Raw genomic sequence first — 15717 nt, 5'->3', positions numbered from 1 at the left:
TATATATATATATATTCTCCAAAAAGAATTAAACACTATAAATTTCTATGTTTGAAGGGCAAGTAAAATAAGATTTGATGATGGGTAGGGCTGCAAGTTTGTCGCGGGAAAAAAGACCCGAAATTCGCGGAAAATTTTAAGATTAAGCAGATTCTAAATATAAGAAAGTTCACTATATAAATGATGCAAAAGACAAAAATCGCACAAATAATGAAAAAAGCTTAAAAAGTACACAACAAAAATATTTCTTTTAATTTGAAGCCATATTAATAATTTTAATTAAACGAACAGAATTTCGGTACAAAGTGTTGTACATTGTCATATTATTTTCTTTATGCTTGGTCTTTCATCACTTAATACATTTTTATACTTAGAAAACGATCTTTCTGCGTTCATGCTGTTTTTAGGTACCGACAAACATTGAATTGCCACTCTTGCCTATTTTAGATAGCGTTCGGACTTTGATTTCCAAAACTCGATAAATTTTCCTTCATCAACAAGCAATTTCTTGACCGTTGCTTTGTAAGAAGTGATTGCCGTGAAAACTCAAGCATTCTACATTTAAACTACTAGTTACAAAAGCCTTATGTCCCTCTCATCTAAGAAACTGATCCCTATTTAAGAAATCACAAGAAGCCACCCAGGAAATATTGCCTGGACGTGTAGAAAGGCAGTAGAAATTTCATTGCCCAGTGCAATAGCCTGTATAACAATTTTTCTGTCATAGATTTGATTTATAGCATTTTCCTTCTTTTGTGATTCCAATTTACAATTGTACTCTTACTGACTTCAGGAAGGTAATTACCCTCCCTAAGTGTAGAAAGACCACCTTACTTGACAAGATAGTGCCGCGCCGCGACAGACCTGCCGCCCTAATGATGGGTGATAAGCAAAGGATATTACAAAGTACATAAATAGGTATTAAAACTTTCAGCTTTATAACTTAATAAAAATTTCAGTTAATAAAACTAAAAAAAATAACGCAAATTTAAAATACTTTAGATTATCCGTTTGCAAATGCAAATTCTTTTTAAAAAATGTTTTTATAAACTTACATAGGCGAACAACAACAAGAATATTGCAGATCCACCTGCTTGCAGAATGGCACTTTGAAGAGTTCGATACTCTTTTTGAGAAATTTTTCCAAAAACAAGAACTTGCAATTCAATTGGCATTTTTGAATATATTCCATCTTGCAATGATGTTAACCTAATAAAAAAATCAATCAAAACATTTTAAAATATTTATATCCCTTTAAATGAAAATAATACATAGTTTCATAAATATACCTCCAATTGTTATACTCAGTTTTGAAAACTACAAATATTTTTACAAGTGCAAGTCAACAAAAGTATTTACTCATTTTAATTTCCCGAAACTATTTGCAGAAACTGCATGAATAATAAGATAAAATCGCAGATGGTGCAAACTGGATGAATTTTTTTTTAAAAAAAAGATTCCTCAAATGCACGATTTCAATAGAAAATACAAAAATTAAGATATCAATAAATATAAAAAACTTACTTTGAATTTCCACCAGAAGAGAAAGAGACTTGGAGAGGAAAAAATCCCCTTGGAGTCACTGGATACACCAAATAGGAATCTTTGTTTTCAGCTGTGTAACAGCAAACTAAAGAATTCTAAAAAAGAAAAAAGATGCATATTTAAAATTCAAATTCTTACAATGATGAATACACTGGTGAGATAGAATTTATCCTAGCAACAATTTTACATAGGACTCAGGTGGGCTAAAAACTGGCTCAATATTGGTGCTATATGATGTCTAGATATTTCAATATTAGTCCTATGCAGTCACAATAGCTCAGGGGATAGAGCGTTCCTTTTCCAATGAGGTGAACCAGGTTCGAATCCCAGCGATGGCTGGTCGATATGAATTCCGCATCCGGCTTGCACTGACGACAGTGCTGACGAAATTACTTCCAATACTAGATCCAGTAGTTCCTTTGTCTTGTGGATTGGGTTCAAAATTACAGGGTTACGTAGTTGAACATCAGTAGTCGCAAACCTGAAAATTGGGTCGGGTGTTCAACAACGGTTATAAAATAAAATATTGGTCCTATATATCAGTGGTCCCCAACCCCCGGTCCGCGGATAAAATGGTACCGGGCCGCCCATTTCATTGAAACTGAATTTAAATTCCTAGGTTTATACCCCAAATTAAAAATATCCATGTTCCATTAAAATTTTATTTATTTAAAAAAAAAGATGCCCCCGAAGGTAGTAACATAAATTTTTTAATGTTTTAAAAAGTAAAAAAAAAGAAATCTTCTGCAACTATTTTTTCATTCAATTTCTTTAAATAAAAAAAAAAAAAGCAATCATCGTAACTGCAAATATCATAAATAAAAAACGAAAGCGCGGTGCGACATTTGCATTGGAACTAATGAAGAACTTCGTCTTCTCTCTCGATTCTGGCGCCTCACACAGTGAGAGTGTATAGTAAGGCNGCAACACACTTCGGGTGTCATTGTCTCCGATTACCCCCAGATGGAGCCGTCTCATTGCAAAGAAACAAGCTTAGAGTTCTCATTGACGTAACGTTCCAGTAAGTTAAAATGTTAAATCACTTTATTTTTTGGTTTAACTGTATTTTATTTTGAAGGTATGTTTAAATACATTTAAATTAAAATAATCTAAAATATAAACAATCAATACCCCACCCCCCTCAGTGGGCCGTGGTAAAATTATCAAACGTTGACAGGTCCGCGGTGATAAAAAGGTTGGGGAACACTGCTATATGTGATCAATATAGAGCCCGTATTGGCTGATAATGAATATAAAATATCTGGAAAATTCTATATAGGGCTGATATTGGTAGTAAAATGGTGGTAATATATACGGGTGAATCGAGCAATTCTATATAGGGCCAATATTGGAAACTAACGGCCATTTGAACCTTTATTGAGCCAAGATTTATGAATATTGGTCTGATAAGGACCTAAGTTATTTTGCAAAGGCACTGGTGAATATACTGGTAATATAGAACAAAATCATAAGTAACATCATACAAAATCTCAGGCGTCAAACATAAGGAAAAGGGACAAAGCAAAAAGTGCAAAAGAGAACAAATAAACTTGTAATCCAATCAAAGAAACTGATTTACACAAATTCAAAAAAGGAAATAAGATATTAACTTTTAAAATAATATTCAAGAGCTAATTGATAAGTAATTATAATTTACAGACTAAAAATATTTAAAATTGCAATAACTTTTAAACAAATAGGAATTTGGAAAAAAAGTTCCACTTAAAGTTATACTTCAAAAAGGTCATATCAGGATGCCAAATTTCAATGTACATTAGATCAACCAACAAGGCTTTTTTAAACTCTGCGAGTTTAGAAGTTAGTAATTCCAGAACTAATGATTAAATCATATTTTAATTATTCAATCTAACTTCTTGCAAATTTTTTTCACTTACCTTCATAATTTCAAGTTTCTAAGTCAGTAGTAAAGTTTCAGTAGTAAAGCAAAATGTAATGTAAAGCAAAAATTTGAAAGAAAAAAAATATGAAAGAAAAAAATTGCAATAACTGTTGAGCAAATTGGAATTTCAAAGAAAAAAAAATGTTCATAGACAAATATAGCCCTTTCAGCATGCCAAATTTTAATTTTGTTGTTGCTCTCCTGCAGACTGTAGAGTGGCCCGTAGGATATTTTTTTCAACAAGTTTAACAGTTAATAATTCTCAAATAATCGAATGCTCATTTTTTTTAAAAAATTCCATCCTAATCATCGTATACTCTTCTATCATCATCAATGGCTCGACAGCCCAGGGTGGGCTTTGGCCTTCTCAAGCAGTTTTTTCCAGGCTAACCTCTTTCCTGCTAGTGTTTTCCAGTTTTTAGTTTTTAAGACCAAAAGGTCTTTCTCTATGCCATCTATCCATCTCAAATTTGGCCTGCCTCTCTTTCGTGTGCCAACTGGTCTGAAAACTCTTTTTGCTTCACGGTCTTTGTCCATTCTGATAACCTGGCCTGCCCATTTCATTCTTTGTTGTTTAATAAAGTTAATAATGTCAGGTTCATTATATGAGTGAAAAAGCTCTAAATTTGTTCTTCTGAGCCACATAATTTTTTTGAATTACTCCAAAAATACTTTTTTTAATTTTTTATTTCCAATGCAGCAAGCGATACAGACATTATCCTAACGCCGTTCAGCGATCAAAAGAAAAGAAAAATACAAATACAGAAAGAGTTGAAATATACAAAATACAAGACATCAAACACAAAAATTAAATCAAGAATTTAAATTGAACAAAAGGTCTCTCCCAGTGTCGGGAGTAGATGCCTCCCAGTGTCGGGAGTAGATGCAGTTCTTTGTGAGAACTGAGCAATTGAGGAGATGTTCAGCATTCATCGTCGCACCACTGCGGCAGAGGGGGCAGGCAGGATTATCCACTATTTTAAGACGGAAAAGATGAGCGTATAAGCAATCGTGCTTGGTAGCAAGACAAAAGGCAGCTACAGCACTGCTTTTTGGGCAATCGGGGAGATTAAGGATATTATTTCTCCACGATTTTTCTTTTGTCCGTTCTTTTAGCAATGATATATGTGTTGTCTTAATTGCACGATTAATCATTAATGAAGCGGACTTATAGCTAATCAAGTTATTTGGGGCTTGATTAACAAAGCAACCTTTTTTGACCAGTGCATCCGCTTTTTCGTTGCCGGGGATACCACAGCGGGATGGGATCCATTGTAAGGCAATCGTTTTATAACATCAAAAATACTTCTCCCACTCTTCTATACACCTTAGTAATTTCAAGTTTCTAAATTCCTATAGTTTTTTCCCAGTAAAACAAAATTTAGCATTAAGGTCAACACCTAAAACAGTACGCCTTTTTAATACAGAGAGATAAATATATTGAAATGTAAAAATTCATACTTGAAGTGGTTCAAGCGAGGGAGTTTTCAGGCCTAAAATGACATCCAGGTCAACTAAAGATGACATACTCCAAGATGGTGTCTCTTTGGGAACAAACATGTTTTGATTTAATAATGCACATTTTGAAATGTTAATTGAATTCGGCCCCAAACTTGCCAGATAGAAAATCACCTCTCTCGTTAGGACATCCCCTACAAATTAAAGATTTCATTCACATAAGCACAGCATCTACTAATACAATAAGGTAATTAATGATAAGTTAACCTTTTTAGACTAAAAATTACATTATATACGAATCAAAGTGTCATTTAAACCATACATTGAGCAATGTGAAGTATACTTCATTTTATAGGACATTCCACAGATAATGTATCAGCAGTTTTACTTATGAAACAGAATATTTTATATTATTTAAGCAATGAATGTATAATTTTTGTTACTAAAATTATAGTAACTCTAAGCACACTAACAATCTGAGCATTTAATCGGAAATTTTTTCGAAAGGGTTCACGGTTGAATAATTTAAATTGGAAAAGAAAGAAAATTTTTGGAAATGAAAAGATACCTTTTGTATCAAGAAAACCTTTTTCAATATATTTTAAGGTAATCCATAAATCCTAATAATAAACTTGAAGGTCAAAAATTCATTTATTTAAAATATATATTTATTATTGTATGTAAATACATAGTAACACAAATATGACATTGTATCTAGAAACACCAGAATCACAATTTAATGTGTATATATATACTAAAGGGCTCCTTGCTCGCTAACACTCGCTAATCCCAATAATATCTTCACAATTATTATTCTTTTTGCTTTGCAAACAAATTAAATACTAATTTCAATTAAATATATACAAACAAATCATTATACTTTCAAAATTCTACTTAAATTGGCAATTATACTACATAGGAATGTAAGAATTGTATGCTACAACCATCAAATTATCAACAACAACGAGTGTGTCATTCACACCTTTGTTATAAAAAGATAGTTCACCTCAATTATCACGCCGTTTATATAGAGGAAAACCAACTCCGGACATATCGTTACGTCTCTGAAAGCATACGGAATTTTTTTTTTAAACACACTTGTGGAACTACCATAAATTGGAGTAACTTGCCTATGTGGCCCATGTAGCACATGCTTCATGACTTTTTTGTGCTAATTTAGAAAATTTGCTTTGTCTGAGATTTCAAGCACAGATGAATCTAACAGTCGAGTCCATTGTTAGTAGTTTATCTCGGGGATTTAAGATGAATATACAGCGAGAGTGGGGTAAATATCTCCTCTGAAATTCAATGTTATATGTTTTCATTGATAGTTTATTATTACAGTACAGAACCCGTTATCCGGAAATCAGAAAACCGGAAAACCGAAAAACCGGAACGAAATTCGATAAATTTTCTCGCCATTTTTAAGTTTTTTTTTTTCCTCATAAGATTTTACGATTTTTCTTTCTTTTTTTAAAGATGTTTACCTTACCATCATTTTGGAAATAATCATTAGTGTATTACTTCATCGTTTTTTCTTATTTTTAAGATTATTTCCAATTTCTTTTTTTTATAGTTGGGTATAACAATAAAAAAAAACGGCTTTTTGTACCGATTCAGAAAACCAGAAAAATCAGTTATCCGGAATAGCGATGGTCCTGACCGTTCCGGATAATCGATTTCCTATTATATAACAATTCATTAATATGTTTTATTTATTATTATGTTAGATGTTTTGATTATAACCCTTTTTATCCAAAACAGCTCCAGAAGAAATTATTTTTATAAATGTTCGAGTATCTCTACAGTGATCACTAATAAGTTGCCTGCAACTTATTAGTTTCAGCACTTGTAGAAATTGTTCCACTTGTCTGTGAAACAACATTTCTAGTTTCCCAATGTCTATCATTGATGCATTGTGTTTTACGTTCATAATATCTTGTTTTTTTCGTGAACTATTCTTTGTCAATCTGCAGTAACGCCACAGCCACTCTGTTGAGTACGATTGCTTCTTTCCATTAAAGATGACAATAAATAGCAACAAATTGAAAAATAGTAATAGCAAAATGAATAACAATAATTTTAACAAAACAAAATTCAATAAATAATAAGTTAATAAAGCTGGATTAAGATGTGTTTCGCATGTTTACAAAGATCGAGTTGTAGTGACAAAAAACATAAAATTAAATATGCTGTTATTTGTTGAATTCAGGGGTTGGTTACATGCAAATATGTGATTAGTTGTTTGGACCATTGATCATGTGATACTCTTTATTCTAATTCTATCACTGGCTAAAATGCTCTAAAATGGTCAGATCACAATATGAGACAACTGTATTCTTATGATATATGTATATCTGGGTGCACAGCCAAATCTTTCAACAAAAATAGGCACCTTTTAAGAACTTAAAAACTGTACCTTTTAAGTATTTTCGATTTCAGAAAGTGGAAAATGAAGCCTGAAATAGAGAATATCCTGCAAAATTCGTAATCCACTAGGTAAAAAGAAAATCTCATTTTCGAAACACCCAATGAAAAAAGCACCTTCAAACACGTTTTAATAATGCTACACACCATTATATATATATATATATACATAAAATTAGTCTAACCTTTAAAAAGCATAAAACTTCCAANTATATATATATATATATATATATATAAACACATAAAATTAGTCTAACCTTTAAAAAGCATAAAACTTCCAATTGAGTAATTAGAAGGCAGAGTCTCATCATCAAGATTATCTTTGGTATGACCAAGCAATACATAAAAGTCAGTTGTGGTATTTCCAATTCTGTTGAAAGACAAATTAAATATATTTCCTTTAGTGCCATCCACAACAATCTGCACCTAAATAAAACAAAAAGTAGATAAGAAATAGAAGTAAAAAAAAATAAGCAATATATTATACATGAAAATAATTCATTATAATTTCTGCTTTTGGTAATTGCGAGCTTACATACAAAAGAGTGTAAATTAGTATACAAAATGAGCGACATTGTTGCAGAACAATACCAAGTTCTTGCAAAAATTATTTTTTCTTTGAGAAGTAAAAATTTCTGCTTTTCTTTCCTGTAGAAATTTTTGAAAGATTATATTCAAAACATGCCTTTCTTATATTCAAAACATGCCTTTCTCACGCATCAGAGTGGGGGGAAAAAATGATTGTGATTTTTCTATTCTCATTTGAGAATAATGAAAAATAAAGAATAATGAAGTAAAAAATTTGGTTTTCTGTATAAATTTTTGTTCTATTCTTTTATTCAATTATTACTACTGATTTCCACATAGCTTTTAAAATCCAATATTTTTAATACAATATTATTTGTTACAACAACTGAATCTCGAAATGAAAACACATGTTTGATAACTCTTTTTTGAAGAGTTTGACGCGAGCGATTTTGATGTCAGTCTTTTTTTCAGTAGTTACTGCTACAAATTTCACGATTTTTCTTTGTTTAATGTGTCGATGAATTACAAAATGAGAAAAAGGAAATAGTGTGTCATCTTCATACAAAATGTAAGAATATCGCTCATAATATTAGAATTAAAAAAAATTACATATTCAATTAAAAAAATTATTTTATTTGATATGATTTTTATTTACTTCTTTACCTTTATTTTTTGAAGTTAACGCTTCTGTTACTTTAAAGTAGTAACATGCATAATTGTTATTTTTAAATATCTTGCAGAAAGATATTAGCATTAAAGATATATGTCACAGAAAGCCGGAAAAAATACTTCCACAGGGTACTTACTCAGAAAAGTCTTAACAGGGTGAGTAGCCAGATTTTTCAACAAAAAATAAGTACCTTTTAAGCACTCAAAAAAATATTTTTAATCACTTTTTCCAAAAAAAAAAAACATAATTAGGATCTGTGCTGTAGTAAAAATAAATTTTTCTATTGTTTTAAAGTTCTTAATTTATAAACATAAAATCAATAAAATTCTAAAACTTTGCATAATCATGATAAAATAACTAGTTTCAGATAAATATTGCAGAGGAAATTGCAAAAAATGATGCATTTTTGTAATTTAGAACGACAATCGATATGGCAAAGAAAAAATCTCTTTTCAAAAGATAGAAAATAAAGTACTTTTTACAAACCCCGAATTATAAAAAGCACCTTTAAGAGCTTTTAAAAAAAGTAAATAAAAAATAAGTACCTGTAAGCACTTTTTAAGAAAGCTACGCACCCTGTCTTAATAGTTGATAGGATACACAACTGAAATATATACAATGAAATATATCCCTCTTAGGGAGATAAAAGACTCAGAGTAAAATTTTCACAGTTAAGCACTACTTATTTAAGAACATAGTAAAATCATAAATAGTTAATACTTTTATAGGAAAACCACAAGCTTTAGATTTGAAAAAATAATATGGATTAACCCATTTTCAGCCAAAGGTGCGCAAACACACCATTTAAATAAATATTTTTTAATTAACACTGTGACATATATTTTTGACTAATTTTATTTTTCTGCTGTATTAATGGTTCTGAAGACATCCATAAATTATTAGTTAATTCAATTGGAATGAACACTTTCTGTTGAGAAATTTTTAAACTGTTCAAGCTCTTTTAAACTTAAGACGGTTATTAACAAATGCAATTTTTTTAAAATGTATAATTATTCATTTTGAGATTTATCATATGTTTCTATGGTGAATTAAAGTTGGAAGTTAGTAAACCAAAAAAAAAATAATAATAATAATAATTATAAAACAAATTTCATAAAAAAAACATGTGTTCAACTAAATGGTTTGTTCACTAATTTGGTGAATGGTGCCTATATGCAGCATTTTATTTCTTACATAAAATAAAATTTTTCATACACAAAATTTTTTTTGTCTTAATGAATGTAATGTAAGCACATTTCAATGAAAATAATATAACATTTTATAAAATAACTATGCTTGGTCTGAAATGGGTTAAGTAATGCTTAAAGGATTACACTTCAATCGTAATCATATAAAATAAACTTTTTCTACCATTAAAATGTAATATAAACAATTAAAAATTTGCACCATAAATTTCTTTAATCTAACATTAAAAAGAGAATCCCTCAAAATTTTATTTCAGAATGAGTTTCATAAATTGGAACTTACTAAACTAAAATTTAAACTTACTCTGCAATTGATTAATGATTTAGGTGAGCTCTCAATATAATTCAAAGTGAGGTGATGCCACATATTCATTTGGAACAAAGATTTACAAACTCCTTTGGAAAGGCAAATCATTTCTCCATTATTGTAACTATTGATTCTAAAAATAACAAATTTCAATTTCACAATTTTCTTTAATCACAGAAAGATTAATATGAATTAAGCAAAAACACCAAACTCGAAAATACTTTATAGAGATAATAGTCTTTCAAAATCTAAGATATTATTACTTCTTCTTTTGTAATAGAAAAAAAATCACGAAATAATTCAGAGCCATATCATATTTAGTCCTCAAAAATCATCATTCCATCCAAGAATGAGAATTCTGGGTGGCAAATACCGGCAGGAAAAAAAACCAGTTGAGTTTCTTGCCAAGAAACATTTTTCAGAAGCTTTATGAGAAGTAAAAGAAATTTCTGCTTAACGTCACGTCATTCCTTGACGGAACTTCATTCTAGGGAGTTTATGGTAAGGTACAAGAACAAGTATGAAATTTTACTTTCTGGTTAACTTCATACTGTAGTTTGCTGCTTATTCTTAAAAATTATTGTAGTTAAGGTAAACAAATTGCATTTTTGCAGCATAGATCTTTTTTTTTTTTTAATTATGAAAGTAAAATTTTTGTGCCTTATTTGTAACAAAACAACACATATTAAAAAAAATTAATTCATTATTTCCAACTTCATCTTTAACTATCAAAATATTAGTTTGCATTGAATTGACCAAATTCTAGATCCACTCAAACTATTAGAAATTTCTTATATATAAGTTTTCATCACAACATAGGAAATTATTTCTTACTACTTTAAGTACATTTAAATATATTTCGGTAAAAAAGTTTGACACGCACGAATTTAACCAAAATTATTTGGTAAGAATTTAGACATTACTAGCTCTGCATGCTACTTATAACCTGCTATGGGTGAAATTTTCTTAAAATTAATTTACACAGGGGTCGACAAATACTGGTTGTTAAGGAGTCCAAAAAGTGGTTAACCCACAATATTCTAATAAGTATGGTTAGACTAATAAGAGAGCTTTTCCTTTCATAGCAAACAAGCTCTTACAGATTTTTAATGTTTTCTGGGCCCCTTAATTACAAATTTAACTTGCATATTAAATAAAATAAAAATAAAGTAACATATCTGCTAAAATTGGAGAAATAAAATACCACAGATTTCATTAGCGACATTTTTTAGGCTACGAGTAAAGTTTCGGTACATCAGGCATGCACAATCATGCAATTTAAAAAGAGAAACTCAAAAATGGAATATAAACATTTACATTAGAAATATAAACATTTACAGTTAACAAAGCAAAAAATATGTATACAGATCTTAATCTAAAGATTTTTTTATGCATTATTTATAATTACTTAAACTATTTTATTTTATAACTCATTGAACAGGCGACCCAAATAATGGGTTTACAACTACCAATGTTCAACTCTGTAACCTTGTAATTTTTATCCCAATCCAGAAGACAAGGGAGCTCCTCGATCAGTACTCCCAGAGGAATGGCATTCAAATTTGGAAGAAAAAAAAATCCTCATGTTTTCCCTGTACATAGTATACACAATATATTACGAGGAAAAACACAATTACTGTACTCGTGTGTGAGCTATATGGGGCTAACTATATTTATACGTTTTAATTGCTCGAAAAACAGCAGAACATACTTAAATGCTATAGTAAATTAAACAGTTTAGTATAGCTGAAATATCATGGTTAAATATCCCATAGATTATGCCTTGAGTGGTGACCATTTTTTAAAAGACAAAAATAAGAAACAAAATTCCCTGTAATTTCCCAGTTTGTAAAGAAAAATTCAAAATTCCCTGCATTTTTCCAGTTATTTTAGGTGATTTTTAAATTCCCTGAATTTCCCAGGTTTTCCCTGTGAAATAGCAACCCTGTATTAATTTGCAATGGGAACTTGGAGGACTTTGTGACTTCGAGAGATTTAATGTGCATCAGTGACAATTTAATACACAGGGATTCTTCAGCCGGCTGTATTCAAACTCCCGTTCTCACAAACATTAGTCCAAAAACCTAAAAATAAGGCCATCACGGCCCCTACCTAAACTATTAACACCCAACATACTGCAGTGTTAGCAATAGCACTATCTCTTGAAGAATAAGAAGCATTTTTGCCATCAGCGGATATTTTTATCACCAAATATTTTTGTTAAAAATTTCTTCAACAAAGACAGAGAAATTTGAGAATCTACGGGTAAACAGGAGATAGTCCTAAAATACAGGAGTCTTCATTAAAAAACAGGAGACTTGACTTATTGTATAAAGTAAGAAATAAAAAAGCAAAAAAAGAAATTTTCTTCAGAAGGTCACTCAAAAGTACATACACACTATTTTATGTAAGAAATAACACAAATTCACCTTACAAATCTATTGAAAAAAACTTTAAATATACATATATATAATTTATATATGTATATAAAAAATATATACACATGTATGTATATAAACTCAGAAAAATTACCTAATGATAAGATCATTATCCCAAGTATTATACCATAGTTCCAAAAGAAATTTGTCAGAACCAAAGGATATCACATGAAGCTCACTTCTGCATAAATCTTCATCAGAAATCTTAGGTGTACTCACTGAAAATACAAAACTTTATTCACATTTTAGACACACAATTGCAGATAGTTAAGTTTTTATTACAATTAAAACAAAACTAAAAAAGGCAATTTCACAAAAGATGCTATTTGCAGCATCTACCGAAAACATTTTCATATCTTTAAAACTCCTCGTGGTGGAATTTTTTCGAGCTTCCTAAGACAAAACTCTTTAGAACTAATATCTTTATAAGATACTTTCAATGATAACAAAGATGTGTGCTACTAATTCACAGTAACAAAAAGCTGTGTTTATAAAAACAAGATATTATCTTTAATTGAATATGCAATATTTTTTTGATTATAATATTATGAGAGATATTCTAGCATTTTGTTGGGGGGAAAAACTCACTAAATCTTTCCTTTATCGCATTTTGTAAATCATTAACACATTAAAAAAAATAAATAAAAATCATGAAATCTGTAGCAGTAAAAGCCAAAAAACAGATCAACAACGAAATCATGCGAATAGGAATATTAAAAAAGAGGTTATTCAAATGCGTGTTTTGTTTCAAGATTTGATAGTAGAAATAAATAATATCGGATTTTAAAAACTATATGGAAATAAAAAGCATTAATTGCCAAAACAATGAAACAATCATTGCCCTAATAAGTAAATACTCGAATGCACAATTCGAATTTCCCACATCATCTGAAATATATCAGAATGATTAAATACCATATGAAACTCAATAATTTCCAAAAATACAATTGAAACACTACATGGATGTCCGATACTATCGGCGTAAATTGAACAGGGCAAAAAGTGATAATTTAATTGTGCAATTAAAATTTTATATGTAAATTTCAGCAGAAAAGAAAAATCAAAATTGTTTCTTTCCAAAAGAAAAATGTTTCTGCAAGAACTCTGTAATATTCTGCGACAATATCGCTGCATTTCTTTCACAGGGTTAAAACTTATAATACCTTTAAAACTTACAAGTTACCTTTTTTTTCTTTACACTTTAAGTTAAGTTTTCATACAATATATTAAGTACTGTGAAACTATATCTAGTAACTAAACTAATATATGCAATTAAAAAATCAACAGTTCAAACACAGTAGCAATTTTGAATTTTTAAAATTCGGTCAGTTACAAATTTTTTAGGTTTAAGTACTAAATAAAGAATAATTACAGCTTACAATAAAAATAATTCAGCTAATCACTAATATTAAGTGTTTGTGGTCTTCTAACTATTTTTATTTTGACATAACAATTCTTTTTAATATTTTTCTTTAATATATAGATGCGTAAACTTTATCTTCGAAAAATTATCATCAACTGTCTGCTTTTAAAATTTCTCCTGCTCTATATTGTCTGCTTTTAATATTTCTCTTGAATCATGCAATAGATTCTTTTTTATGGATAGGACTACTCTTCAGTAATTTAATTTCAAAACGTTTTGTAAAGGACCCGGAAAATTTGGTGGACCTTGGGCCTGAATTTGTCTTGATTGATACCTGTCAGTACCCCCAGAGATATGATTTCTTACGGGGAGGACATTGTGACTCGATAGATTCAACATGTATCAGTCACCACGGGAAGTCTGGGCATGGGCCCCATGCCCTACCAACCACGCTATCTCGGCCTTACTTAAACTATTAACACTCAACATGCTGCAATTCTGGCCTTAGCACTATCTGTTAAGAAATAAAGAGTATTTCTTAACTTATTAATGTATTTCTTATCTTAAGTATTTTACCATCGCCAATATTTAAAAAAAAAATTCTTTCAACAAATACGAAGAAATTTTAAAATATATGGGTGAACAGGAGATAGTCATAAAATACAGGAGTCTGCATTAAAAAACAGGAGACTTGACAGGTACGTGAAGTTACATGCCCAGATATAGTTAACTTACTTTTCAAGTCCTTGGTGGAATCAATTTTCAGCCAAAGAGAGCAACAAAATCCTTTTGTAAAGCCATTATTCCATCTAGTATCTTCAGATAGAGGAAAACACATTGCAGCTTCAGTCCAGGGAGATGGAGAGACACTCTTCAAATGAATATTGAAACACTTTTTAAGACGTTTTTTCACCCGATCAGTCGAATCAGAAAATTTGGGGCTAGGAAAGCTGACACTCCAAACTGGATGTGGGCTCATATCTTCTACCATGTCATTTAGACTTTTCAATAACAGAGGCTGTAAAGAGAAAATAAAAATAGCTTTAAATTGTTGGAAAAAATATCAATGGAACGTCAAATTTCCATTCAATATATATATACATAAATACACATAGATATATATATAGCATAATAAATAAATACAAAAAGGACAAAAAGAAAAGAAAACCAAAGAAAACAATAAGTTTTATTTACTGCCCATATACTGCAAGTAAACCGAACTCATAAAATAAGTTCAAAAAGTAGAGAAAACATGGAAAAAATTATACAACAATGAAAAAGGGAAGAAAAAAAATATAGAAATCTGAAGAAAAAAAATCCGATAAATGGAAGAAAAAAAATTAATAAAATTCCGGAAAATGAAAGATATAATCAGATCACAAGATTATATTAGCAAAAAGGAGAGATTTCTAATATTGTATCAATATAGCTAAAGCAAAATATATCAATACATTAGTGTGAATATATATATACATATATATATTATGCAAATTAATAAAGTTTCAGAGTCATCGCGCGTGCGTGGCGCGCGCAGCGCCCTCTGAATTGATGCTGAAAGCGTATAAATAAAGTGCTGTAGCGGGACGTTGAAAATAGTCTATGATTATTTGTTAGTGGCAAACGTTTAGTGAGACCTGAGTATGCCTCCACGACGGAAGAATAAGAAATTCAAGCAACTTACGGAGTTTGAACGAGGGAGGATAATCGGCCTTCGAGAAGGAGGATTTTCCTATCGCGCAATAGCAGCTCGTATGCAGCGGAACAGTTCCACAGTGATGCGAGTTTGGAAGCAGTGGACCGACGAGCACCGAACAACTCGAAAAACAGGCACTGGACGACAGAAGGTGACGTCAGAGCGCGATGATCGACACCTGCT

The 15717-nt window shown here is 30.3% G+C and overlaps 1 protein-coding gene across 1 annotated transcript in view; it reads right to left on the bottom strand.

Annotated features, from left to right (window-relative positions):
* The window catches only part of LOC107449939 (lysosomal-trafficking regulator mauve), a gene marked incomplete at its 5' end in the record, with an annotated part of 117999 nt that overhangs the window by 82588 nt on the left and 19694 nt on the right, over nt 1-15717 (bottom strand). Inside the window, 7 exons of the mRNA XM_071177156.1 lie at nt 1056-1209; nt 1525-1640; nt 4907-5097; nt 7588-7756; nt 10038-10173; nt 12573-12696; nt 14577-14859. Of these exons, the coding sequence (XP_071033257.1) occupies nt 1056-1209; nt 1525-1640; nt 4907-5097; nt 7588-7756; nt 10038-10173; nt 12573-12696; nt 14577-14859 (1173 nt within the window). The remainder of the gene's footprint in view (nt 1-1055; nt 1210-1524; nt 1641-4906; nt 5098-7587; nt 7757-10037; nt 10174-12572; nt 12697-14576; nt 14860-15717) is intronic.

The sequence above is a fragment of the Parasteatoda tepidariorum genome, chromosome 1 (genome assembly GCF_043381705.1).
Source record: "Parasteatoda tepidariorum isolate YZ-2023 chromosome 1, CAS_Ptep_4.0, whole genome shotgun sequence".
Lineage (NCBI taxonomy): Eukaryota > Metazoa > Arthropoda > Arachnida > Araneae > Theridiidae > Parasteatoda > Parasteatoda tepidariorum.
The sequence above is the reverse complement of the archived record's forward strand: the minus strand, read 5'-3'. Positions and strand labels throughout refer to the sequence as shown.